General features: G+C 38.5%; 2 protein-coding genes across 2 annotated transcripts in view; both read right to left on the reverse strand.

Annotated features, from left to right (window-relative positions):
- Positions 1 to 1235, reverse strand: part of LOC144447690 (uncharacterized) — a 3596-nt gene extending 2361 nt beyond the window's left edge. The window contains exons 1-2 of the mRNA XM_078137769.1: positions 1166 to 1235; positions 225 to 326 (exon numbers count right to left, since the gene is read on the reverse strand). Coding sequence (XP_077993895.1) covers positions 225 to 326; positions 1166 to 1235 — 172 coding nt within the window. The remainder of the gene's footprint in view (positions 1 to 224; positions 327 to 1165) is intronic.
- A 22759-nt stretch (positions 1236 to 23994) lies between these two features.
- Positions 23995 to 27500, reverse strand: part of LOC144447295 (uncharacterized) — a 4672-nt gene continuing 1166 nt past the window's right edge. Inside the window, exons 2-3 of the mRNA XM_078137218.1 lie at positions 26238 to 26373; positions 23995 to 25428 (exon numbers count right to left, since the gene is read on the reverse strand). Of these exons, the coding sequence (XP_077993344.1) occupies positions 25287 to 25428; positions 26238 to 26373 (278 nt within the window). The 3' untranslated portion in view covers positions 23995 to 25286. The remainder of the gene's footprint in view (positions 25429 to 26237; positions 26374 to 27500) is intronic.

Raw genomic sequence — 27500 nt, forward strand, 5'->3', positions numbered from 1 at the left:
ACATGTATCGAAGACGTCTGACTAAGTGTACATATATTGAATGCGTCAGAATGAGTACACATGTATCGAAGACGTCAGAATAAGTACACATGTATCGAAGACGTCTGACTAAGTGTACATATATTGAATGCGTCAGAATGAGTACACATGTATCGAAGACGTCAGAATAAGTACATATGTAGGGATATGTCCATGTTTCATTATTTCCGATATCAGAAACTCACCGAAAAGAAGTATCAATAACAAAAATACCATCTCCATCAGTAGATTGGACGTTTTCTTGACAACAATGGTGAAATAGTTCAGTAGTGTACCATCTTTGAAACCTAGAATATGAAAGTAATATTTATTCTGAAGTTAGCTGTATTGCGAGGGGATATTTCGCATGAGCATTTCATATAAATGCACTATGTACACCGAATTGGAAAGCTTCCTTATGCGCAATAACAGGGTTTTTTTGCAATTCATGAGTTAAAAACGCGGATGTGGTCTGTGTTCTTTTAACACATTTTTTTTTCAAAATACAAAAATATGGTAAAGTCTCTTTATTATCTAAAATAAATAGCCATTTTACATCCATATCGTCAATTTTAAAATCGACATGTAACTGCTTTCAATTGACGCACTTTGAAGGTGAATATCACATAGTCTGCAAAGTACGGCCGTTGATGGCGCGCTAATAGTCTACGCTCTACCCAGCTCTACACACCTGTTTGTGGCGTGCACTGACGTATATAGATGCCGGAATAGTATGAACAGTTGATTATTAACCACGTTGAAAATACACATTGATACTCAGGGTTATGGTGCATGTGTGGGACCGAGCGAGGTGGGGGAGTAACATTTTCTCACAATTATATTTACCGGCATGTACTTCCTTGAGACGCTTCCTCATAACAATGCACACCTACATACAAACATGGAAGTATAACCCACATGATACAAACAATATCCTGAACGGACAGCGTCAGAATCCAGTCCCTACTTCATACCCCTACGGGTCTAGATTACTGACATGACCCTCAACTCTGGGACGACCTACTCCGTATGCAAGCAAGACTACAAAGAGGATTGCACGTGGTAATCACTGGTATTCATAAACCCAAATAATAGTTAATACTGGTATTTCGCAAATAATACTGGTATTTCGCATTCTAAAACTCACCATATAATAATGCTATGCCAAGCAATGTTATCCCAAGGCGTCGGACAAAACGGGATGTTCTTTCGTCCATGGTTGTTGTAGCCTGCACGGCAGTGACTCAGTGATATCACTCGACACGATGTCACGGCCGTGGGTATGACTTCATCCGGTGTGTTTTTTCTCGGTGTGTGTGTGTGTATGACCTGACACCTTCATGTAGGTGTTGAATCTCAGGTTAATAATCAACCATGCATGGTACATGTATAAGTTACACTATGACACTATACCGGATGTAGCAGTAGGGACACATTAGCAATCTGATTAAAATCGGATGTGATGAAAGCTGCTAGATGCCTTTATTTATCTCTATTTCTATCGTTCTGTATCGCTTGTTTTATTCTGGCTGATCGCTTGGAAAGGCGGCGGCATCTAGCCGCTTTTACCACATCATATTTTAATCAGATTGGGACATTAATAGACCATGCTCGAGTGTCCAGACTTTTTTCATTATTTATTTCAAACAAAACAAACAAAAAACCAAAGAAACAAACAAAACACCCCCAACTCCACATAACCAAAACAATACAAAACAAACAAACAAACAAACAAACAAACAAACACACAAACAAACAAACAAACAAACAAACAAACAAACAACAACCCAGAACATTGTTCATATGTGTGAAATAATAATCCGGCTATTGCGCTTGCGTAATTGCGAAAAAGTCAGGTGAATATGAGAGTCTACTAGTAACTGGGACAAATCAAAATAAAAGTTGGATAGTTTTCTTTACAAAACTAAAAATGAATAACAAACTCAAAAACAGTTGAAGAATAAATTTGGTACTTGAAAAAATCTCCAAAGAGACAAGTGTCAGTCCAGGACAATAGTGTGACCCAAGCCGTATATATAAACCAGTTACATGTACATTGTGTATAACAAACCACTGGCGGACTTAATTTTACACAGTGACGTCCGAATTGAATTGAGCCACCCTTGTTTTAAATTAGTTTATCTGTTTATTGTCTCGCAATAAGGAATGCACACACAACCATGAAATAAATGCAAATACATACAATCACAAGATAAAAGAAACAAAGACAAAAAAACATAAGATGTAAGCGTTATATGGGCTCTCAAGGAATCTGATATTGACTGATACAAGTTTTCAACAGTCAGATAATCTGAAATATGGACAATTTATGTTATGTTTCTGACATTTGGGGCTGGTCGGAAAAAACAAACAAAGGTAATCAGTGGCCGGTTCTAATTCAGAAAGATTAAGTGTTTAACACTCAGAATAATTTCGTGTCTACTATATTGATGAGAACAATATGAAACAACATCTATCAATAGTGAATTAGCAACAAACCTTCCAAGAGCACTCTTGAAATAATATTTATTATACCGTGCACGAGCCAAATTGAACAAAAAATATTTAATATATACTCGCGCATCTATGTCATGACAACGCCTGTCTACGTCACGACAACGCCTGTCTACGTCACTGGTTATGCTGTGTTCGAAATATGAGTCAAAACGCTCAAAATTGCCATTACTTTCCCCTATTTTTCTTTGATATTACTGGCGCTGGTATAATTATGTTAGACAAATATTGGGAATAACATCTAAGTGTTTACTATTGATAGATTAGCTGGAAGCGTTTGGAAAGGAATGTGATGTCGTCATTATGCATGTGGGTTGGCAAAAGTATGCAAATAGCATCTCAACGTAGTGCGATCATAACAAAGACACGTGTTGTCGCCTACGCACACTCGTGGTAATATTTGTTGTCCTGAATGCTATGATGTCTTCGGTATATGGTGACCACATAAAACTGTTTTTCCAGTTTCATGCGTTGTGTTTGTTACTTGCCTGTTGCAATTCTGTGTTTATGGTAAATGCGGCAGCTTGTTTTCTTCCTCTTGACATTACACAATGAACAATGAGTGACATTGTCATTCATTGAAGTAAATAAATCCTCAACACATGATAAGTCGCTATTTATAACAGACTCCTCCTGGATGTAGAATATTCAGTAGCTAGTATGTTTGAAAAGACTGTCGATTCGCTAGTTTCATTGGCGGGTATTTTTATCCAAACGCTCATCGTTATTTGGATATCTAATTGCTCCGTATACATTTCATACTTTCATGAAGTATTTCCTCATTTCATTGAAAATACCATGCAATTATTTTTGAGGTGGAAACGACAGTCATAATTATGTTTGAATAAAAACCGAATAAAAAATGTTCGGTATCAAACCGTCCACGTTTGATGCTCGGTCGTCCGTATATACACATGGTGATCTTAAAAAGTATTCGTCATTTTTCCTCATCGTTCAGTGTTCATGTTATACATCAATGGAAAGCTTACTTTCCGTACTGCAACCTTACAAAAAGTATATCTTTGAAGACAAAAATACGTCGAGAAAAGCACTGTCAAATGAGACAATGATTGCGTGATGATCAAGCGACAAAAACAAATGAATTTTCAGCATACAGCAAGTATAATTTGATTGCTCATATCTGACGAACGCTTGAATCTAACAAGCTGAAGCTGGAAATCAACAGATTTGTAGAGCTGTCCATTATAGAGATGTTTACATTCTAACAAAGTCCAAGATATGTCTCTAGAGCTACGAAACTAGGCAGAAATGTACTCATAGTAGAACCTTCCTCAAGCCAAGTTCGTGACTTCCGTATTATCTCATTAATAGTTGTGTCTGTTGGAGAGATAGAAAAATAAGAATTTACGAACAAGAATATATACAGGAAATGAAATGATAAAACGAATGAAATAAATTACAGTTAAGTTGAACTCTATTTTTTTGTAAAAATAAAAATTTTGTGAGTCCATGACCTAATAACAACAACAAATCGTGTAGTATTTTTGACATTAACATTATTAATGGGTGACTATTGAAAGACCTAGCAACCACAATAATGGCCATAGCAACTATAAATAGATTATACTCGGTTCATGATAGTAATACAAACAGCCCAAAGATTCCCGAAGCTTATATTGTCGACACGTAGTTGTAAAAAGTTGAAATCATGGAATAATCCAGGAAACATTAATTGAAGACGCCCTACAATATGGTGTATATGCAAAAAGTGCTAAGTTGTACAGTTGAGTTTGATAAAAAGGTTGACACGTCCTTTAGAGCTGGCAGTTATCTCGACAAGCTGTTGACTCTCAACAGAAACAGGTTTGTACATAACCAATTACAATACAGCACCGTAGAAGTTTAAAAGCACCAATATACAAACAACATTGTCATAAAAACCACCATTATCGAATTTGATTCAAAGCAAATAAAGAACAACTTGAAATCTGTAATTTGTCAAATGTTAAACCTACCTCGTCTATAGATTGCCAGGTTACATGAGTTCTATGATCTGCTCACACCCTTTACATTGTTTCGTCACTCTGATCTCATCAATGGATGGCAGCTGTATACCCATATTAGCAGATGCTAATGGTAAAATGTGCTCCATCTTTGGATTAGGATATCCATCATGGGGTGGAGGAAAAAGACATAGCACTCCAACGGTGTAGATGAGAGCTAGGTGTGCATAATTTGTCTTCCAGATATCTTCAATAAACGTGATAAGCTCTGCTAAGAATTCCATTGCGCTGTGTCCAGTGGTTGGTTTGATGGTGACTTTAAGAAAGTGCTGCTCAGGTACGTTTTTCAGAAGCTCCAATCTCAGTGAAACTTTGCCATCAGCGCTGAAGTATGCCATATTTCTATAAACCCTGTAGAAATGGCAAATTGCCATGTACTTGGCCATTAACTGGTATAAAATTTCATCAGGTTTAAGGTAGCCAAAGTCGAAGAAATATGTCTTGCATTCATGGATAGGACCTAGCGCTGCAGGATTATCATTGTAAGCCGGTAACACTGATGGAAGAAAGTATTCCTTATCATCCGAATTCTCGAGTGGCAGGATAACGTTGTACTCTTCCAGTAGAGCCACTAGAACATCAGTAAAGTCTGGGATAAGTCCACCTATGATATGGCGAAGTAGGCAGTCGTGGTAGATGCATTTGGATTCCAATAAGCGCCACCATTTACCCATCTCAGGTGTTCTGTGTCTACTGCATTGGGCATCAACGATGAGCTTGAAAGAATCAATCAATAACTTTGGACCGAATATTACAAACTCTGATAACTTTGGATTACTTGCCTTGTAGATTATATCGCCACATCTGTCGTAAAAGCACAACATTTTGGTCTTATCTTCTCGAGATGTAGTGATGTCTGCATGAATATCTTCAAGATCAAGAATTAAACGCTTCTGTATCTTACATCGGTTATCATTGTGTCGTGTAATTAGTGTAGCTAGGTGGGGTAGAGAGGTATAATCTTCAACCTTATCTAATATTGATGGAGTAGATTCACGTAGAAACTTATTAAAGAAACTGTTCCAGTGGAGTGGTATTTTTGTTGCACGTCTTATCTTGGTAGCTGCGTTCCTCAATGCTGCGAACAAATTGTGTCTGTCATCACATGAAGGTATCCAGGCTGAATTCTCCAACGCAAACGAAAAAGGTGTATCGTGAAGTCGATGACCGAATAGTGGATTACCATACAATTTGTCTTCCAGATACTCTGCAATCTGTTTCCGCACAGTCTCAGCTACCATATCTCTGTGAGTTCCAACTAGGAAGATCGTCGATTTTGGATCTGAACTATGCAGTACTATGGAACTGAGCCAGGACACAAGTTTCTCTAGTTGTGTATCTCGGTCGTCAACTTTTTCAAACTTTCTAAGATCAAACACGAGAAGGAACAATGCAGTATTGGGTATTAGCACATGTCGGACATCATAAGGAGCAGTGCAGGTAACATCCCTGAAGTTCAAAGTCAAATCAAAAGCTTTGTCGGTACTGTTTTGGTGCATCGTGATAGAATTAGCAATCGCTTCTTCAGGTATAGATTGACTGTAAACGAATTGCCGATACACTTCTCCCACAGTAACCACAATAGCTGAAAAGATTGCCACACATGAGCTAACATCAAACTCTAAGGGTAATTCTAGTCCCAGTAGGTGACCATAACAAACACCAAGAGGAACTGTGATAAGGAGCCAAATTGGATTACCAACATTGAATACCAAATTTACAGGAGCACCGTATGGTATTCCTATCATTATTAAAAATGCAGGAATATAACCAACTGTAAGAAACAAACAGGCAAAGCTAATAATGCTGCGTGAACCATACACCAAGAATAGCAAAGGGATAAACAAGCATGCCAGAACTGATAGCAATCTTGTTTTCCATGGCCGTATCGCAGTCAGTTTCTTCATAACTATGTATGCTGCAATCCCACTCAAGCCTCCAAGAACGACAGCAGCTTTTTCAACTAAAGTGCACCCTGAGAGTTTTATACATGAAGTGTCACTGTCATGTATGGTCTCAGTCTGTTCATGTGAGACAAGCATGCCACAAAAAGCTATGACTACACCAGGTCGAAATCTTGAACCAATCAATACCCCGTGAAAGAAATTCAATATTGCAATCATTGTCATGTAGGATAAAAAACTTGAATTGTAAAGTTCAAGGCAGCTACCATGACAAAAGTCATTATGAGCTGTTAACATCTTATCCACAGACACTAAATAAATTGCAAAACCACTACAACTCCTGTACACTGTGGATGGACCATATATTGAGCCACAAATCAGTGTACCAAGGATCACTACTAGAGCAGCGATATTTTGACCAAATATGAGTCTATCGCTCAGAAACATTAGCCAAGCAATGAAAGAGAAAGAAAACAAACCCATATAGTATGGTGTTTCCCAGTTTGAAAGACCATGTAGCTTTTTCTCCTCATTAATTCTTTCTTCAGCCAATTTCTTTGCTATGTAACTCTGTTCCTTTTCACCATATGTAGTCAGGTTGCCCTTTATCGGTTGGAAGTGTTCGTCCACTATTCCTTGATGGATTTCTATGCCGTCAGAGTGGTCGTTACTGTCAAGTGTTTGCCCTGTCACGTTCTCCCACAAACTCGTCTTGCCACTACGTTCGTCACCAAGTATTTGGATGTTTATTCTATCTGAGTAAACCATTGCTTGTGTTCTGACATATCCATATAGTTGTTTACAGTGCTGTATTTCAGCTTCAGACAGTTCATTTGGAGTCATTAATCGTAATCGACGGTAGCTCTTCGTCGTCGACATGTTTGCCATTTTGTCGATATTTTAGGAATGATCTACAGATGATGAAAACAAGACTTGTCACATACGACATACGACATGTGACATTTGACCAAAAGCAGACTGCTGCTTAAATTTAATGAGATTCAAAGAGTCACAAATCTTTCAAGTCACCCTCTTTCTGACGATTGGAATACCCAAAACCTTCCTTCGCACCACTAACTTTTAAGAGCACCCCAATATTCTCTTAGCCCCCTCCCCTCCCGCCGTAATTTGGAATTGAAATGCATAGCCTAACCTGCCCCGACTCCTTGATAGCCAAAGAATGGTTCAGAATGATGTATGGGTTGCTGTTACTAAATGCAATATTTTACCTTTACCACACTGACATTGTTTATACACTGGTACATGAAAGCCTAATGCAACACATGACGTATTTAACATGGACCTATAATAGTATACTACTATGGACATACTAAGGACATTTTGACACTTAGGAAATGGTCAATGTTTAACAATCAAGTCTTGACTTACCTTACTAAGAAAACCACCTTCATTAGATTGTTATTTCGCTTTTGCAATAACCATACTCAACTTCTCCACCCTCCAAAGACAGCAATGATATAACAAAGATATCCTATAATATTTCATACAGGCTCTCGCGAATTCATTTTCACGTGACCAAAGTTTTGTATTTTGTATACAAATGGCTGTAATAATGGTTTGAGCACAGGAAACCATACAGTCAAATACAGCAACACCCACCTATATTCTGGTATGAACAACTGATAGGCTGGTAGCCTTACTATACAAATATCTCCCTATACGGTATCATCATCATAATGATGTTGTGTATGCATCACAGATCTGGTATGACTGGTTTGGAAATTCTACAGATGCGATGTCTATGAATATTTAGTTTAGAAACGTGTACTAAGAGCCGTGATTTCCTGATTTGTCCTTACTCAAGAAAATGAAAATTATTTTTTTTGGTTTGATTCATAACGAATTAATACTTCCACTCACATGTCTATGTCCATGAGTTTCTCTGTGTTGTATTGACAACCTCATGAACCTGATGCGATGGTAAATAAATGCGATGAAATTTGAAGAAGCGAAACTGTGCACGTGACCTGTTGACATGTGACTCACACCGCAAGGCGTTAGTAATCAGGAACAGAAGCAATTCAGCTGAAAAAAAAAATCATCTTTGTGTACACTCTTCTACACTCGACTACACACACACACACACACACACACACACACACACACACACACACACACGCACACACACACACACACACACACTCACACACTTGCATGCACGCACGCACCGCCCCCTCCCAAACGCACGCACACATGCAAGCATCAAGAAATGTGTCTGTCACAGTGTGTCAGGGCAAGGCTTTCAGCTAGTTCATACCTGTATTATCAGACTGGAAATTCTGAGCTACCACACACGATATATACATTTAAAAAATAGTTATGCAAATGACCCAGTAAAAATTATAAACCACATCGGCATGCTATTATATTGAATACGTGCTTTGTTTGTTATCGATGAACGTAGCTAATTTCACACTTGCCTCTAAATAGACTGGCTCAATATCCAAGGGGAGAGAGAGAGAGAGAGAGAGAGAGAGAGAGAGAGAGAGAGAGAGAGAGAGAGAGAGAGAGAGAGAGAGAGAGAGAGAGAGAGAGAGAGAGAGAGAGAGAGAGAGAGAGAGAGAAGGGATAGAGAGAGAGAGAGAGAGAGAGAGAGAGAGAGAGAGAGAGAGAGAGAGAGAGAGAGAGAGAGAGAGAGAGAGAGAGAGAGAGAGGAGGGAGAGAGGGGAGAGAGGGGGAGAGGGAGGGAGGGAGGGAGGGAGGGAGAGAGAGGGGGGGGGTGAGGAACGAATAAACATGAAAGTGAGCAGAAAGAAAAGAAGAAGCCATAAACAGCTCGTAATTCATGATGTTTTAATCACTTCTTTTCAAACTTATAAATGAGTATGCCATACAATAATTCTTCACTATTCAGAACTAGCATTCGACATCACTTTCACCACAAGGGGGCGTATTTCAAGATGGGGTGTTACGTAACCATGACGGTGTCATCCATGTCTATGTTTACTTCGTGTCGCCACTTTAAACTACTGTTGAAGGACGCCCTCATACAGTGTAATTAAAATGATAATATACACACCTCTGCAAGAGCAACTGACAGCCGTTACAAAGTGTACAATATTTTGTAAGCAGTGAACTCGACTTTAATATCATGCAAATAGTCAGCTTTGCATTTACTGGTTATGAGACATATAAAGAACATTTTTCAAGGTTGTGGTATAGAGCATTTTAAATCACCGTTAGTAAATTGCTGACGATAATAAGAGAGAGCTTATTTGTTGTAAATATAAAATAAAAAGTGCAGGTAAATGTCAATACATATATTCAACTACTTTCTTGTTGCATTTACTGTTACAGTAACAATTAAGGTGCAGCAACCACCCCCCCCCCCCCAAAAAAAAAAAAAAAAAAAAAACAATTAGGCGGCAACCTTTCCAAAAAAATCTTGCTTGAAAACTTGAACAGTGTATAGAATTGGACGGCGTCATAAACACAGCGTTTTTGTCATTGATTTGGACGGTATCATTTTCGTATAGTTTTGATTTGATTGTCATTTTGCAATAATTTCTGCCGATTGTAACGTGACAATTATCATATGACAGACCAACATTCGCTTAAAATATAACCACATTCAATATAAGTATCATAAATTTCATGTTTGAAAGACTTGATTGAAATATTTAACGTAACAATTACCTATTTACAGATCACATACTATTAACTATATACAATCAATGAATAATTTTGTTTGACAGGAAGTGAGGTCAAATCATCCCGTATCACATTCGGATTGTTATTGCAGCACAAACAGAGTTACTTTGGTGTTTCACTCATGTCTAATCGTTTCTGTAAAAGATTAGCAACGCTTGTATATCATGTTCCATGAATGAAACGCCGATGTGATCTCGTCTGTGTTGTGGCACTCTGATGTACAAGGTATTACTATGCCATTTCTTTATCAGTTTCAACCTTGTTTTTAGTTTTACAGCAACATGTCCAGCAAAAAAGGCATTTACAACAACGTTTGATACATGCACAGCAGATAGTACATCCACAGCAGCACACAAACAATAGTACAGCGGTCACTATAATAACAACCGTCACTATGGTGATCACAATGGCAATTAGTGCATCCCTGCAACGAAAAAGAAATCATACAAACACTATTACAATCTAACTAGTAGTATAGAGCCTATCCGTTGCTTTGATTCATTCTCCACTTCGAGAGGAATGGGAGCCATGAACCAAAGAATGTTCATGCAAATGAGAAACCCCAACAGTGGCATCCCAGCATGTCGAATGCAACATGTATGGACATTTATGTAAACTGCCCATAATAAACACTGACTTATTGGGCAGAATTCTGTGATTGAGTAACACAGGTATGATGTTAATTGCTATATGGATGATTTTGTTTGACATTTCATCTCAGCTTGTTGTTCTTCTAGACGTGGAGAAGCTGAATGATTGAAAGCCGGTACGGATAGTATCTAGACTAAAAAATGTGTTCTAGACTGCAAGAGTGGTTGGTATAATATACACTCCTGCTACACTGAATTGTTACATGTTCGGCTAAAACTACCCTGTTGTGACCTTGGCTTGTGGACTAATTAGTCTCAAACTTTGAGCTACCAGATCAAATATCTTGATTTACTAGATTTGTGTAGGCTTCAAATTCCTCGAAGTCTCACATTTCGAGATATGACATACTTGATGTCTTCGTCGGTGCAACAACCCTCATCACAGCACAGTATGGCATCAGGTTTATCGGCTGGGGGACAGGTTTCCTCAGGATTAGTGTCTGGGCATGTAATTACCGACCCATTCACTGTCTGCACTGTAAGAAGACATGAACATATACAAAATGGTTACTCCCTTCTTTGTGGTCACCAACCCCACCATCAGCAGCAGCAGCATCAGCATCAACACCACTACCACCACCACCACCACACCACCACCAGTAACACCATCCTTAGCATCAGCACCACCACCACCACCACCACCACCAGCAGTAACACCAGCACCCTACAACCACCACCACAACCACCAGTAACAGCAGCACCACCTGCAGCAGCACTACCATCATCAACAGCAGCACCACAACCACCAGTAATAGCAGCACCACCAGCAGTAGCACCACCACCACCACCATCGCCACCACCACCACCACCACCACCACCACCACCACCACCACCACCAAAACTGCTATCACTGCCACCATCACATTCACCACCATCATTCATGTCAGCACCACCACCAAAGTATTCCTCACCAGTGTCTACCTCCCATTTGCATTGCTCACACTACCTTGAGTAGGACCCCCTCCCAACCCGAGTATACACCAAGACAGAGGAAGCAGGACCCCTCCCAACCCGAGTGTACACCAAGACAGAGGCAGCAGGACCCCCTCCCAACCCGAGTGTACACCAAGACAGAGGCAGCAGGACCCCCTCCCAACCCGAGTGTACACCAAGACAGAGGAAGCAGGACCCCTTCCCAACTGAGTGTACACCAAGACAGAGGAAGCAGGACCCCCTCCCAACCCGAGTATACACCAAGACAGAGGGAGCAGGACCCCTTCCCAAACTGAGTGTACACCAAGACAGAGGCAGCAGGACCCCTTCCCAACCCGAGTATACACCAAGACAGAGGAAGCAGGAACCCTTCCCAAACTGAGTATACACCAAGACAGGGGAGCAGGACCCCTTCCCAAACTGAGTGTACACCAAGACAGGGGGAGCAGGACCCCATCCCAACCCGAGTATACACCAAGACAGAGGGAACAGGACCCCTTCCCAACCCGAGTATACACCAAGACAGGGGGAGCAGGACCCCTTCCCAACCCGAGTATACACCAAGACAGAGGGAGCAGGACCCCTTCCCAAACTGAGTGTACACCAAGACAGAGGGAGCAGGACCCCTTCCCAACCCGAGTATACACGCACCAAGACAGAGGGAGCAGGACCTCTTCCCAAACTGAGTGTACACCAATACAGAGGGAGCAGGACCCCTTCCCAACCCGAGTGTACACCAAAAAAGAGGGAGCAGGACCCCTTCCCAACCCGAGTGTACACCAAGACAGGGGGAGCAGGACCCCTTCCCAACCCGAGTATACACCAAGACAGAGGAAGCAGGACCCTTTCCCAACCCGAGTGTACACCAAGACAGAGGGAGCAGGACCCCTTCCCAACCCGAGTATGCACCAAGACAGGGGGAGCGGGACCCCTTCCCAACCCGAGTATGCACCAAGACAGGGGGAGCAGGACCCCTTCCCAACCCGAGTATGCACCAAGACAGAGGGAGCAGGACCCCTTCCCAACCCGAGTATGCACCAAGACAGAGGAAGCAGGACCCCTTCCCAAACTGAGTATACACCAAGATAGAGGGAGCAGGACCCCTTCCCAACTGAGTATACACCAAGACAGAGGAAGCAGGACCCCTTCCCAAACTGAGTATACACCAAGATAGAGGGAGCAGGACCCCTTCCCAACCCGAGTATACACCAAGTATAGAGGGAGCAGGACCCCTTCCCAAACTGAGTATACACCAAGACAGAGGAAGCAGGACCCCTTCCCAAACTTAGTGTACACCAAGACAGGGGGAGCAGGACCCCTTCCCAACCCGAGTATATACCAAGACAGGGGAAGGAAGTCGATGGTGAAAATACAGCATATTACAATATTTAAATATGACATGTCTCCATTGAATAAAATAATACTGACAGTTGAACACTGCGACTCACTATTTGGTGTGGCTATTTTTTGCCGGTTTGTACGTGATAGAATTACCAAATTTTTGAGGAGTAACACTACCTTTCAGGGGAACGCCATTTTCCGAGAGACACAAATAACTTGAAATGAGAATAAATGCACACAATTAAGTAAAGTCTTGATTTCGGACGAAATTGATAGAAATACTGGCTTCAACTAAATTCTAATCCGGTACATGTATTAGGCATTTTCAATACCTGAAAGGCCGTTACTATTAACCCCTTCCTCCCCCAACATACTCCACTGTGCAATAACAAATGAAACCTGACATGTTTAGAGAAAGCTGGGATGTGTTAGGGATAACTGTCTTATTTAAGACCCCTCTTGCATTTGAAATTACTGATATAAGTTTCAAAAGTAATATTCGGGTGCCTTTTTGCAATAATTGGGACATATTCGATTCTCAACACTTACTATGGCACGGCGTATGCTAATGTTTTGGTAACCATGAGAACGAACATAAATACATACCATAAAGCAGCAATATAAATGACAGAAGTATCTTCGCAGACGTAATACCAGTTTTCGTGTTACCCATAATGTGGCCAATCTATGAAGTTCAATATCACGAACGTCGATTTGAGAAAGTTTCAGTCCACTACAACAAAATACACCTGTTTAGGCAGACCTCGCAAATCGTACAGCCTGTAGGATGGGCTTAATGTACAATAGATATACCACGAACTAACATCTCCGTCAGAAGGTCTCCAAAAGGTCAACCGATGTTAATATTTCCTTTATAAAAGAATCAATAGAAACAACCCTTTAGTAAAGATAAGACCCAAACCTATCTTTCTATATTCGCACGATAATGCGAACAATACTTTTAGTGTTTCTAAGGTCAAAGGTCAGACATATATCCAACCAATATAAAGTACAACTTAGGAAGACTATTTCAGCTACAAGATAGATGGGTGTCAAGTCTATAATTCTTGTGTTAATCATTAAGAAATAGTCTATCTGGTTCGGGCTTCCAGGCAAGTAAATAACTACCAAAAATGTGATATGATGTCATTTGTTCATAAGGGAACCTTCAGTAATTACAAGGGGAGGGCCAGGGGAATGGGGGGGGGTAACTTTTTACGTATCGGTTCTACGAGGAGGGCAATATTTCAGAAAATGGGCTTTGGGGAAGGTCAAAGTTTACTTTGACTAACTGTATTGTCTAACTTAGCATTATTTTGTGATTTTGGCATCTATGCACGCAAATTCCATGCAATATAGCCGGTAGGTTCACACTTAGTGACCCTCAAAAAGTAATATTATTTTGATTGTTGACACTGTACTTTGCAACGTTATTTTCACTTTTACTATAACATCCTTGTAACCATGGTAATGAACAGCCCAATGTTGCCTTAAATTATGGCTTAGGGTTTAATATCATCAAATCGCTGCTGACAACCATGTCTTCACATAAATATACTGTGGTGGTAGTAGTGGTTGGGGAAATAATCAACGCCTCTAACACTTCCAACGTGATGGCAGCGGTGGGATTAATTCCTGTAAACCATTGACTCTGGGACGAGTGTCCTTCTCCTAGTCTGACAGCATTTAAACCATGTTTTTGAAATATTTTAACACTACAGGGGGAGGGTCATATTTTAGAGAAGGGATACTGAGGGGGGCCACTTTTTAGCACGACGGAATCGGGGAGGATAACATTTTATGCAACAGCCCGGGCCTAATTTTCCCAGCCCCCCTGTAATTACTTAAGGCACCCTAACCAAGATGACCGCGCCGATGAAACCGTAACCAATGGCAGAAAGCGCAAAGAGCATAGCGTAAGTTGGAACACTTAGAAAATGTCTTGAAAGTTCAAGAAGGACTTCGTCTCTTTCTTTCTTTTTTAAAATACACAATAGCTATGATTAATCACGTGGTGTAATCGATAAGTACATTCCGTACAACTGTATCGGACAACTCGGACTTTACACCATGGATGACGAGACACATGAGTTGCATATGTGCAATACACGGGTTTAATAGCGCTAGCGCCATCTATCTCTGAACTAGATGTTTCCCACCGTCGGTTTCTCTGTGAGACAACTATTGCTTGTCAATCCATCTGTGAGACAACTATTGCTTGTCAATCAATCAATCAATCAATCAATCCATCCATCCATCCATCCATCCATCCATCCATCCATCCCGGACCCACCCACCCACCTATATCTATCCATCCATCCATCCATCCATTCACACACACACACACACACACACACACACACTTCAGTCGCATTGTTTATTACAACCCTTGCAACAGTGATACAGGGCTAATCAGAAAGTCCTTTTACCAGTAATAGACAATAAAAACTGGCTTTGAAGGTGCCTTAAAGTCTTCTCACTATCACATTATCAAACTGTCATACACTGATACAAAAACAATAGTGGGTGCCTCAGCTGTAGATGCATGTGCTGCTTTTATCAGTTTGTTCATGTCTGTGAAAGTTAGTCGTGTCATGTTTGGCTTCTGTTTACTTGATTACTTTGGTTATCGGCATTGTTCGATTTATACAGCATCAAACAGTACGTATAGTACCCTGACCCTCAAAACCAAAGGAACACATGCCAGACAACATGTTTCACAATTACTTCATGTTTATATAATTTTAGAGAAATTATTCAACTTAATTAAAAATATATAGCTGTCATGCCCTTATACATATCACATAGGCGTTTATCCAGGCAACACAATTTCATTTTTGAATGTTCTGTCTTTCTTGAAGTACGCCCGCTACGCCACATGTGACGTCTGTTGACTTCCAGAACGGACACATATATCACAACATGCTAAACAAGCGCAGAAACCACAGCAGATCAACGCTACTATGACGATAAAGATGATAAGGGCAGCTGCTAGAATTGTCACCAGTACAATTAACCACGTCCTAAAATTAAACAAAAAGGTACTGTAAATAAAACGAAGAGAATACCATTCTCATTATAATTTCTTCTGGATGTCTACAGTCACGATTGTACTAGTGGGTCGTCAGATGAATAATCACCCAGGCATGTCTAACTTTTAGATTTGTCAAATAACAGACTGTAAGGGACGTCGTATCTTTCTGCCTGAGGGCGCCCCAACACGTCGTATCTTACAGACTTGTAGACTCGTCAAAGTGCAGCTTTGAAAATGACAGATGGAGACAAATCGAAATATTTCAATTAATTGCAGATATGAATTAAATTAGAATTACATTTGACTAAATACTGTAAAAATCAACGTGATATGCAATCGATATTCTATAATAGGAAAAATAAAAAATAAAAACCTCCAGAAAAAACACCAAATGCTAAATTGGTACTCATGTGCATAGTTAACGTCGCCATAAATGGCCCTCACTCGATGATCTAAGTTATATATGTGTTTTCCTAGCAACCAAATGATACTTTTGAAGTTCACATCGATACATAACTAGTTCAGATACTGTTTATAATGTAAATCATCATTTGACATAGGGAAAAAATTATCTGTATAAACCATGAACACACGAATCTTGGCCTAACCGCCACTGCCGACTACCATTGTGAAGTCTCACCCTTTCAATGTGATTTTGCTTTAAAGCCTGCAACAAATAATTTATTAGCATAGAGTGTGCTCGAGCATCCCCATTCTTAACACTGTTACTTCAATATATCCTACACGTTGTTTGGGATACAAAATAAGCTAAGGTACACACCACATATATATATTATGCCTAGTCAATGCTTCAATTTTGGCATGATGGGTACTGAAATATCCCCTAGCCCATCCAATATTTCATGTGTCCTTCGTTTTGTTTGGGATACAAAACAGGCTGTAATATACTACAAATATATTGGGCCCAGCCCAGTGTTATTCAGTCTTTCCATTGTGGGTATTCTAACATCCCTAACCCTAAGTTACTCGTCTCCTGCATGTTGTTTGATGGATTCACAATGGGCTATTAAACGGTACACAACGAATAGAGGGAGCTGTTCTTAAATCTAACACATCTGAAACGTTGACCATACGTCAACCTGTTGGTCATCTAGGTGAATTCAATAGTAGGCTGTTATGATCAAACATGAAATATTCGAAATCACACATAGAACGTCATTTTTGACTCGGACTAACCTAGGGTATTGTCGTTGGCTTTCTAATGTAGCGATCCTATTCAATGCCTATGGTTATCGGGTAGATTAGTTAGCCGATGGTTAGTGTCACGGCTACTTATAAAACATGAAAACTATGTACACATTAGGTTTTTCCCCAGAGCTTATCATTTCTACATAGGGTTGGATCAACCCGCGATACGGCATAAAATTACATTACTGGGTCTCTGCTGTCACCCGTTCACACACACAAAGATTAACACCGTGTATCCTCCCTCCATAAAATACTACAAAACCAACATATTTTACGTCTGACACATCGAAATAAACGAAATAATAAAACGAAACGAAACGAAACAAAACAAAACAAAACAAAACAGTTATGGCGCACAAGCATGTTAAATGGTATATTTTATCTCACTGTGAACACTAATCAACGTTAACATCACTGTCAGATGAAACGAGGAAGATTCGAACAATTTCTATTCAGAGTGAGAATGTGATTTCGTTGACGCGCGCCATGAGTGCCTGTATTTCGGTGTGTGTAATTTATAACATGTGAAATAAACCGCTGTGTTATATGTAATAAAACACATCATGCCACAGTGGTTAAAACTCTATAGTCATATCTGATTTGGTAGTGAGTTCTAATGTGAACAAGGAGTTTAACATTACGTGATATAGTCTTCTGTGCAGCAACTATATTGACCGTCATACACTATACAACACACTGTGTGGTCACTGGTGTCATTGGTATTAGAGCGAGGACAGAAGTCGAACGGAAATTCAGACGGACAATCTACTGCCAAAGCTGTTGGTACTGTGAATATATAAATAGAATATACATCAACACACAAGTTAATATTGAAAAATAACCATTATAAAACTATCTGACATGAAAAACCTATCAAATATCAGTGTGTCTGCCTTATTTGTCTAGTTCAAAATTAATCAAGAATGACATCCAGGGTATTCGCTCTAGATGTAGGTCACTACATCCCAGTACGGGTCAACAAGTCACAAATCCTACCAGAGATACCACTGAATAATTGTTACTGAGTACCACCAAGTTTGTACAATTTACATGTATGAACAATAATTTTTTTTACATTTATCGGTCACCTCTTTACAATTGGTCGCTGTCATAATACGCTTTATCGCAGGCATAATGTGGTATTCGACTGACATGTAATAAACCAAAACCACTCAAATTTTTCGCAATCTCAATACATATTTTAACCGTGATTATTACAATTATAGCAATATTACACTGCCTACAGCACATGGTCACGTTGAAAATATCTACATTGTAAAAAGTCAGAAGTGTTATTTGTTCAATTTGCACATGGTCACGTTGAAAATATCTACATTGTAAAAAGTCAGAAGTGTTATTTGTTCAATGCTGACACTTCTTATATTGAGGACGATAACGCTGCTTTACTCAAATAACTATTTATTTCGACCGAGTGATATTGTAATGTGAAATTGTTGTAGATTGTATGCAATAAGCTAATTGATATGCGTCAATTAGGTAGTGTGAAAATTTGGGAATCACTTCACACGACGCAGAAAGATGTCCTAAATAAAACACACAGTATTGTCTATTTATATCAAGGTCAGATTTGTATTGATAAATTTGTTTTTAGATAAATTTAAGTGTGATATCTAAATGATACCTATATTTTACATTGTATTTTACAAAGTACACATAATTGAGTGCAAATACACATTACCACTGTGACACTACATATGTATTGCAACACATAAAATAATGGGTTTTTATAAACTAGGACATTTTATGAAGAACAGTAACATATCCACAATTATTGCAATCTTGACTTACCGTACACAAGAGCAACCGTAAGTAGTACGATGCCGTAAACTAAACAGGATGTTTTCTCCACCATGGTCAGCCAGCTGACGAAGAATTGATGTGATGTTACACCTTACAACGAAAGACGAAGAATGCCCCTTGTGAAGAAGACTCAGGTATATGATATGAGTAACTTTAAGCTAGGGTGAGGTTGCCAACGCAAACTCACGGGACTTCAGTCAACTGTCTTTGAGTCAGAACTGCACTATTCTGAGTACGTGGTGACCTTTACAATGCCACACTTGACCAGGTGGACACTGAGTGACCCACTAACATCATGCGAACAGAACCCCCACTTGATGAAGAATTCGGATACGTAAAGATGGTGGGACACATACATTTTGAAATTCTGCAAATTTCTGATCGACAGCGTTAGCGAGATATGATGAAAAGCGCCATCCAGCTCATATTTTAATCAAAGAATGACATTTGAAAAGTTGACTTGATTGAAAGGTCAAATAGTGTGAACCATGTCAAAATGAAGATATAGTTATCGTTCGGTCACTTTGTGTTATGGTGTCTCCATGGGAACGTGACAATGTGACTCATCAGCTTGTGTATGTCGTATATTAATATTAACAAGATTTGGCGACATGCAAAATGAACGTCCCATATACATGATGTACAAGTGAGGACTGCCTATTACTTTGTTGATGGAGCAAATCAGGTCTAAAGTTAAGTCAGAGATTATATGATGTATGGTTCAATAATTGTGCGTTTATTTTGCGTTTTCTTTTCTTTTCCATAAACCTACAAGTTTCAGGACTTGTGCTGAACAAATACACACATCAACTAATATGTATTAATCCATATCTAGTATATGAATAATCACAGTACCGCCCTTGTGTACAAGCACATCGTCGACACTTCACACACTCCGCTTGCCCATTCATACATAGGGATTAAATATATATAAGACCACGTTATCATCCTTTATATTACCTGTCTAGCGCCTTATTGTATTACGGATTGTCACCAGATATCACGACTGCCAAATTTGTCATTCTAATGTACCATCTTAAAAAAATAATTGTTAATTTCAGTGTCGTATCTTAAGATATTTCAGTTTATAAGCATGCACGTAAACTTGGATGACATTTTTATAATTTTCTGCTTAAAACACTTCTCCGCGTAAACATGAAGGCATCAGAAACAGGAACAGCTTCAAAAATCAGATCATTATTTCGTACCAAAGGCTTTGATACCAGTTTCTGCTGTCATAACTGGTATTCATAGGGCTTACAGTGATATACATTCATCATTCTAGTATAACCAACAGTATGGTATACGTACCATATTTACCATCATATTGAATGTTATATATTTTTATACTATATAAAAAAGAAATGTCGCGTATAAAATGTTATGGTACAAATATCCAGGAGTGTGTCATATTCTTTTTTTACTTCAATTGCGTGGTTGAGTTATCTGCAGAGTTGTACATCCTACAACAATTCTTGTGTCCCCTTTTACCAGAAATCGTCTTTGATATGGGTAAGAGATGAGGTAGATGGATTATGTTATCAATTTTACTTTCGCTGAAAACGCTCTTTAGTCGAATATCTCTATTTAGTCAGGTAGATAAGCATGAAGATGGTTTGGGTTAGAATTTTGAAACTTGGCAAGCATTTACAACTAACTGTGTTTAAACTACTTCTGATACCGAGTAGTCTGGGTGCCAACCTGGTTTCTAACTAAACCACGTCTGGTCAAAGTCCCTCCATCAGCACAAAAAGTTGTTCATCCAATCAGTGAATCCCAACTGCTACATTGAGGTAAATGCATAAGTAGCATTCCGAGCTGACAAATATACAATATTTGGACATTGCATAACTGACCCAGTAAACACTAAATTCATGAGAGACTGTTATTGGTTAGGATATTGTGATTGATTAACAAAGACATGATGTTAATCACTGTGTGGGTGTCTGTGGATGAATTTTAAATTTCATCTCATGCATCTCAGGACTTCTAGAGTAACGACTTTGACTATACTGTGAGTGGAGGTGTAAATGGTAATGATACTGTATAGGAACTAGACTGTGAGTGGAGGTGTAAATGGTAATGATACTGTATAGGAACTAGACTAGTGAGTGGAGGTGTAAATGGTAATGATACTGTATAGGAACTAGACTAGTGAGTGGAGGTGTAAATGGTAATGATACTGTATAGGAACTAGACTAGTGAGTGGAGGTGTAAATGGTAATGATACTGTATAGGAACTAGACTATCTATCAAGTGATGAGTGCTTTGTCTTGTATACGTGAGAACTAAAATGACTTCCGGTCAGTAGTTAGTCTCAACAACTACTATTTCCTCTGTGTTACTTCTATCATCGTGAAAATAGGCATGACAACAAGCTAGACATGTACAGAATCCCAGACAGACAGCAATCATCACGGCAGCACCAATTATTGCAATACCCACCAGTATAGATACCAGAATAATCAACCATTCCCTGAATACGAGTACAACAAAATAAAAAAATAAACAAAGTTATATATCAATAAACCATTCCTAGCCATAGACAATAACATTTCTACATAAAAGCAAAGGCCAGACTACAAATGTCACCCTTGCAAGCACCCTACAGATGAACTTTTGCCAAATTAGCACATGGACCAACTGTTTTGAAAATACTACTATATATATTGGAATTCTCAGAATTCTCAGATTGAAAAAATTAATCTGGTGGAAAAACACCGAACCCATTGAAAACGTAGCTAACTAGATAACATTGACACCGTGGAGTCACAATTCCAAATTGTCACTTTACTATAGTAGACACTTAACCTGAACCAGAATGTTGTCTTACTCAACAAAAATCTTCCTAAGATTACATTTTATCATTAAGCTGCCATTATCTTCGTCAAATAATATACTGTTACAGTATAACAATGTATACTTTTCTCAGGTTTCTACAGCATTTGGTGACCATCTGCTAAGCTTGTGGTTACCTCATTAAAAGGAAATGCAATACTGATACATTGTAACATTGTTGACGCGCCTGACAGTTAAATGTAGCAGTGTTCAGTATATTTGTGGAGCCAAACGATAAAATGTAGCAATCTTAGTAATAATTTTATCAAGTTAAAGAATAAAATGTAGCAATGTTAGTCGATACCATGTAGCAACGTTACCAATTATATTTTTTGTTGAACCAAATAATAAAACGTAGCAATGTTAGTGACATTTTTATCCAGCTAAATAATAAAACTTATCAATGTTAGCAATATTTTCATTGTACCAAGCATGTTCTACTTTAGATTGACGTACTTCGTCTGATGTGTTTCAACTTTCAACAGGAATTTTTAGGGTGGAAGTGACGTCATACCTGATATAGTCTTCAGTACAGCAGCTATATTGATGATCGTCGACTACACAGCATACCGTCTCTTCATATGTATCATTGAAACGCGGACAGCTATCAAAGGGGAAGTCAGTTGGACACTCAGTTCCGAAAACGGTTGGTACTAAAAACAGGAATTGAAATTAAATGCATCAATAAAATAAGTGATACGACTTTTAGGTAAAATAAAGGTTTAACCGGAAGTGGCTCATCAAAAAAGGTCAAAGTTCGTGCTGTATTGGATTACATCAAATCAATCGCATTCTTGTAAATATGATATTTTATTTATTGAGGATATACAAAACAAGTTCTTTTCATAGACTTGAACCGGACAATGTGCGATCAGAATAGTCAAGACACTGTACAAAGAAATCATGTTGAACCGAGCTGGTAAACCTGCTGTTATTGATCTTTACTAATATAACAAAAATACGATCTCTATGCGACGAACGGTCACACACTCTCTCCCTGTGAATATTATTTTAGAACATAGAGAACTATGACAAAAGATGGACTTACCGTAAAAGAGTGCCAGTATTATGAATACAATTCCAACGACGAGACGCGACGTGTCGTAAACCATGACTGCTGTTAAGGTCGCAGTTATACCGTATGTTGATCAGTATTTAACTATGCACAGAATAACTGAACTATTAACGTTAATGAAGGACTCATGTGGGGCTGACAGAATATTCCATCGGGTAGAACTTACTTTTGATCCTTTAAAATAAATACGAAGTCAAAATATCATGATTGCACCGTTGTTTCAACTTATTATGTTTGTTGTTGCTAAGTGATGAAGTTATGAGTGTAAAGGGTAAGGCCAGGTCATCTCTCTCCGTTCCATAGTTCAGAGATTGATAATTTGTAGACTTCTCTCTGGGCCAATTGTATACGTAGGACAGTAGGATATATATATATCAATTGCATAGTTACGTCTCTATGAATGGTATCATCAACGTCAATATTGTAATCTACCATAAGTGTAAACAGATGGGTGACATTCGACTAGTTGAGTCACACTAGGCCTAAAATGAGAAAACACCATCGACAAATAATAAGAAAGAATTGTTTACTCTACCAACTGGCGCCATCTATTATTGGGGAGAAGAGAGAGAGAGAGAGAGAGAGAGAGAGAGAGAGAGAGAGAGAGAGAGAGAGAGAGAGAGAGAGAGAGAGAGAGAGAGAGAGAGAGAGAGAGAATGAGAGAGAACAGACAGACAGACTGACAGACAGACAGACAGACAGACAGACAGACACAAACGAGACAGACAGATAGACAGACAGACAGACAGACAGACCATTTTATTATCTTACCTTCTCTTATTGAAGGATTTTTATTCGAAATGTCTGTGTTTTTAATTTGTTAGGATTCTATTATTCTATTATCAACAACTTTGTCCATGTTGCACAAATGCTCACACACTGCCAGGTAGACAAACGTATTGTGACCATGAAGACGTAGTCACAGTAATATGGATATTTTGAACGAAAAAAAAGACACCGTTAACGACGAGTGAAACCATGTTATATAGAAACGAAACAAGTCTTTATTCAAAATATATCCACACAGTTTTGAGAAAGATATATCTTTTACAAAAGTGACTACTCATCAAAGTTTCTATGCCACATCTCCATAAAAGCACTGGATATCGTAATACAAAACTAACACAAACGTATTAACAGGCATATCATTATAAGTACTAGTTTAGCTTCCACGGTATTGGCTAGTCTGGTCATTTCAGTTCTATGAAAAAACATACTGTTGTACCATATCATATATACAGCTATACAAAGACGTTTACAAATTTTCACCGCTGACCCTAAACTTTTTTTTACGTATTCGAGAAAAAAGAATTAATAAAATCGCAAAAATTGTGAAGTCTTACGAGAAATAGTGGATGCGGAAACTGACATCAACTTGAAAAGACACTCTAAAACTATTCTTCCTGTAATGGCTTTAGATTTGATAGGAAGAAATAAACAACACAGAGATCATTTAGAAAACAATGGAAAACCCGAACTAGGCACTCACACAGAAAAAAATAATATAAATAAAATAAAAAATCTACCTAAACCACCTATTTTAAAATTGAGTGAAACCAGAATAACACATACTTTTTAATTAGGCCTAATATAGAAATGTAACTGCCTTGGCACATGGGCTGGAGGCCTTGAAATGCAAGTAAAATTTGAATCTGAATGTAAGTTTTAATATTCAGTCAACAGTAATAACAAATAGTTGTCCCATAATAAAACCACAAACACAGACAACAGTCAAAATAATGGAACACAATATGCTAACTAGCATTTCTTTGCACATTGTCGCAGTGTAAATGACAGGAGATAGAGTGGTTATCGCCACTAAATAACCGATACAAAAATCATTCAAACTATTACTCGCGACTTGTTTATCTCTTAAAGGGGCATAAGCTGAGATTATGAGGGGATGATGGTGGTAATATGTTCTGTATGTAAAGGTACCTAGTGTTATTCTACTTACTAAGGAATATTTAACCATCAATTGGTATTGACAGTATTCAGGCACAATACATAAATTATTCGATGACGTCATTTAGTATACATCAATTAAAATATCAGGCAAACTCCTATTATCCAACCAATTGTGTAAAGCACCAGAAAACACTTCTGGTGCAATCAAAGGCATGCATGCATCAATTTTAATATTACACTTTCGGAGTAATTTTTTTAACTCAGCTTGTGCTGAATATTTTTGATGAATCGCTGTATAAAGGCACAGTAACTGTTGTGTGTGTGTCTTCGAATCGGACTACTTTACTACACTGACTGGTAGTGGTATGTTGACGGTCTGCAACAATTGGCGATACATGCGCAGAATCCACAACAACAAGCACAGACACCAACAATTATTGCAATGAATAGCAAAGCAGCAAGCACTATCAATGCTATAGCCCAGGCCCTGTGAAGAAGAAATATAGAGACGGTTAATTTTCTTTTGCAACTCTACAGCTTTTAATTCTCATAAGCTTCTTTTCTGTACTGTATTTTACCACTGGTGGACACTGATAGACACTCGAAATGCCATAAAATGTATTTTACTAGTATTATCAAAATTCAGTTTTCGAAAGTTGACTCTTGTTGTTGCCATGAACGAATATTTTAAAAGGTCAACTACCCCTAACTGGTATCTAGATTAGTCTGTTGACTCAGCGATTGGTGATTTTGCTTCGCTATCTCACTAACCCAGCGAAGCAAAATCACACAGATGGCATGTCAACCGGCTAGTCCTGATATATGCACATGGGAATTATGAACAGCATCATGGCGTTGACAGTGGTTGTATATCTGTCTGAGGTATTACCCCTAATGTCTACACTCATGACAATGTATCGTGTAAATTTAAATGAACTTTGAGATATAAAACATAAGATCTATAAAATGTTCTTTCAAGAGTCAGAAATATTCAACGCACCTGCGTAATATTCGAATTCATGTTAATTATTCACATATGTGTTGTGTTTACTAATGTGGCGGTATTTCCTCCACTAGCAAGTATATCTTAAAATCCGAATACATACATAAACACATAAACAAATCCGAGACGTTTGGATCAAAATGAATAAACTTCAAAACCCTTAAAATCAAACTTGGGTGACCGCAATGTACACAAATACATTATTTATAATGAGCAGTCGATAACTGTATTACAGAAAAATTAAGGAGTGTTTTTTTAAAAAACAATATATTACAATTTTAATATTAACTTACGCAAGTACTTCATCGCAACATGAAGGTTGATTATTTACTATACAGCATAATGAATCTGATTCTGTATCGCTAGTATTGGGACGAGGACATGAATAAGGCTCAAATCCGTCAAAGTCACAATTCCCTGCCTGTACACCTATGGGACAAACAAGATGAACAGAAAGTTAGTTTGTCGTTATTTCAAGAGTTCATGAATGACCTACGATTGACCTCGAAACACCGTCATGGCATAGTACTGAACAACAACAATTACGAGTACTTCAAGGACAGCGACAGTAACAGCACCCTCTACATTAAAAAAATGCCCAAATTGCGTTTTTTACTAAATCTGAATAAGTAGCAGTCATTCAAACTTTGAATGAAATTAACATATACAAATATAATACATTGTAGTTGTTCTCTGGGAATCTTCTTCTCTTATTGTTATTCACTTTTATGTATTTCCTCATTGATATAATTGATATCGTCATCTGTTACATCAGGTGCATTCTGGGTAATACGGTGAGTGAGTTGAAAATGAAAGATAGTCTTACGAGTTCATAACCTCACTTCCTAGTATTCGCAATAGAAATGCAAAGTGAAACTGGTGTATGTATATAATGACTTTGAAGGATGTCGTCATAAAATGTCCCTTCATGTCGAGATACGATCTCATGGTGATGACGATGGCCAAATGTTGAATGTAATATACCTGAATCTTTTAGACGATAACAGTTTATATACTTTCAACCTCTCTTATGACCCTCGAATATATCGTATTTTGCTGACGTCATTTACATAATTATAATAAATTTATTCTAAACATAGTTTTAAATTTCTTCGTGTTAGACTTTCGCCACGATTTTGCTCAACTAACGAAACATTGCAATATTGTTATTCAAAAAGTTAAAACTTCACCAAGCTGTTTTTATGTGGTTTTATGTGGTTTCAGAGAGAGTTGCCGCAAATGAGTACAGTTAGCAACTCGAGTCGAGTTCGAAAGGTTTCATTTTAACTCTAAATGTCTTTATTGGCTTTGACAGTTTATCTTAGTATTAATACTCAAGAACACTGTATCAATCCCAATTTTCGACGACCTAATGTAGCGTATAGCATGAGTTCTGTTCCGTACCCGAAATAGTCGTACTGGCAGCTGGAACATAGTGAGAAAGTGTTGTTCAGAATCGAGTTTCGCTAAAATCCGTCATTCACCAAATATAAAATGTACTTTGCCGCAAATTCTAATGTAAAGAATTTCAAGGTAGTGAGCGATGTTACACACTA

This window comes from Glandiceps talaboti, chromosome 16 (genome assembly GCF_964340395.1).
Source record: "Glandiceps talaboti chromosome 16, keGlaTala1.1, whole genome shotgun sequence".
Lineage (NCBI taxonomy): Eukaryota > Metazoa > Hemichordata > Enteropneusta > Spengelidae > Glandiceps > Glandiceps talaboti.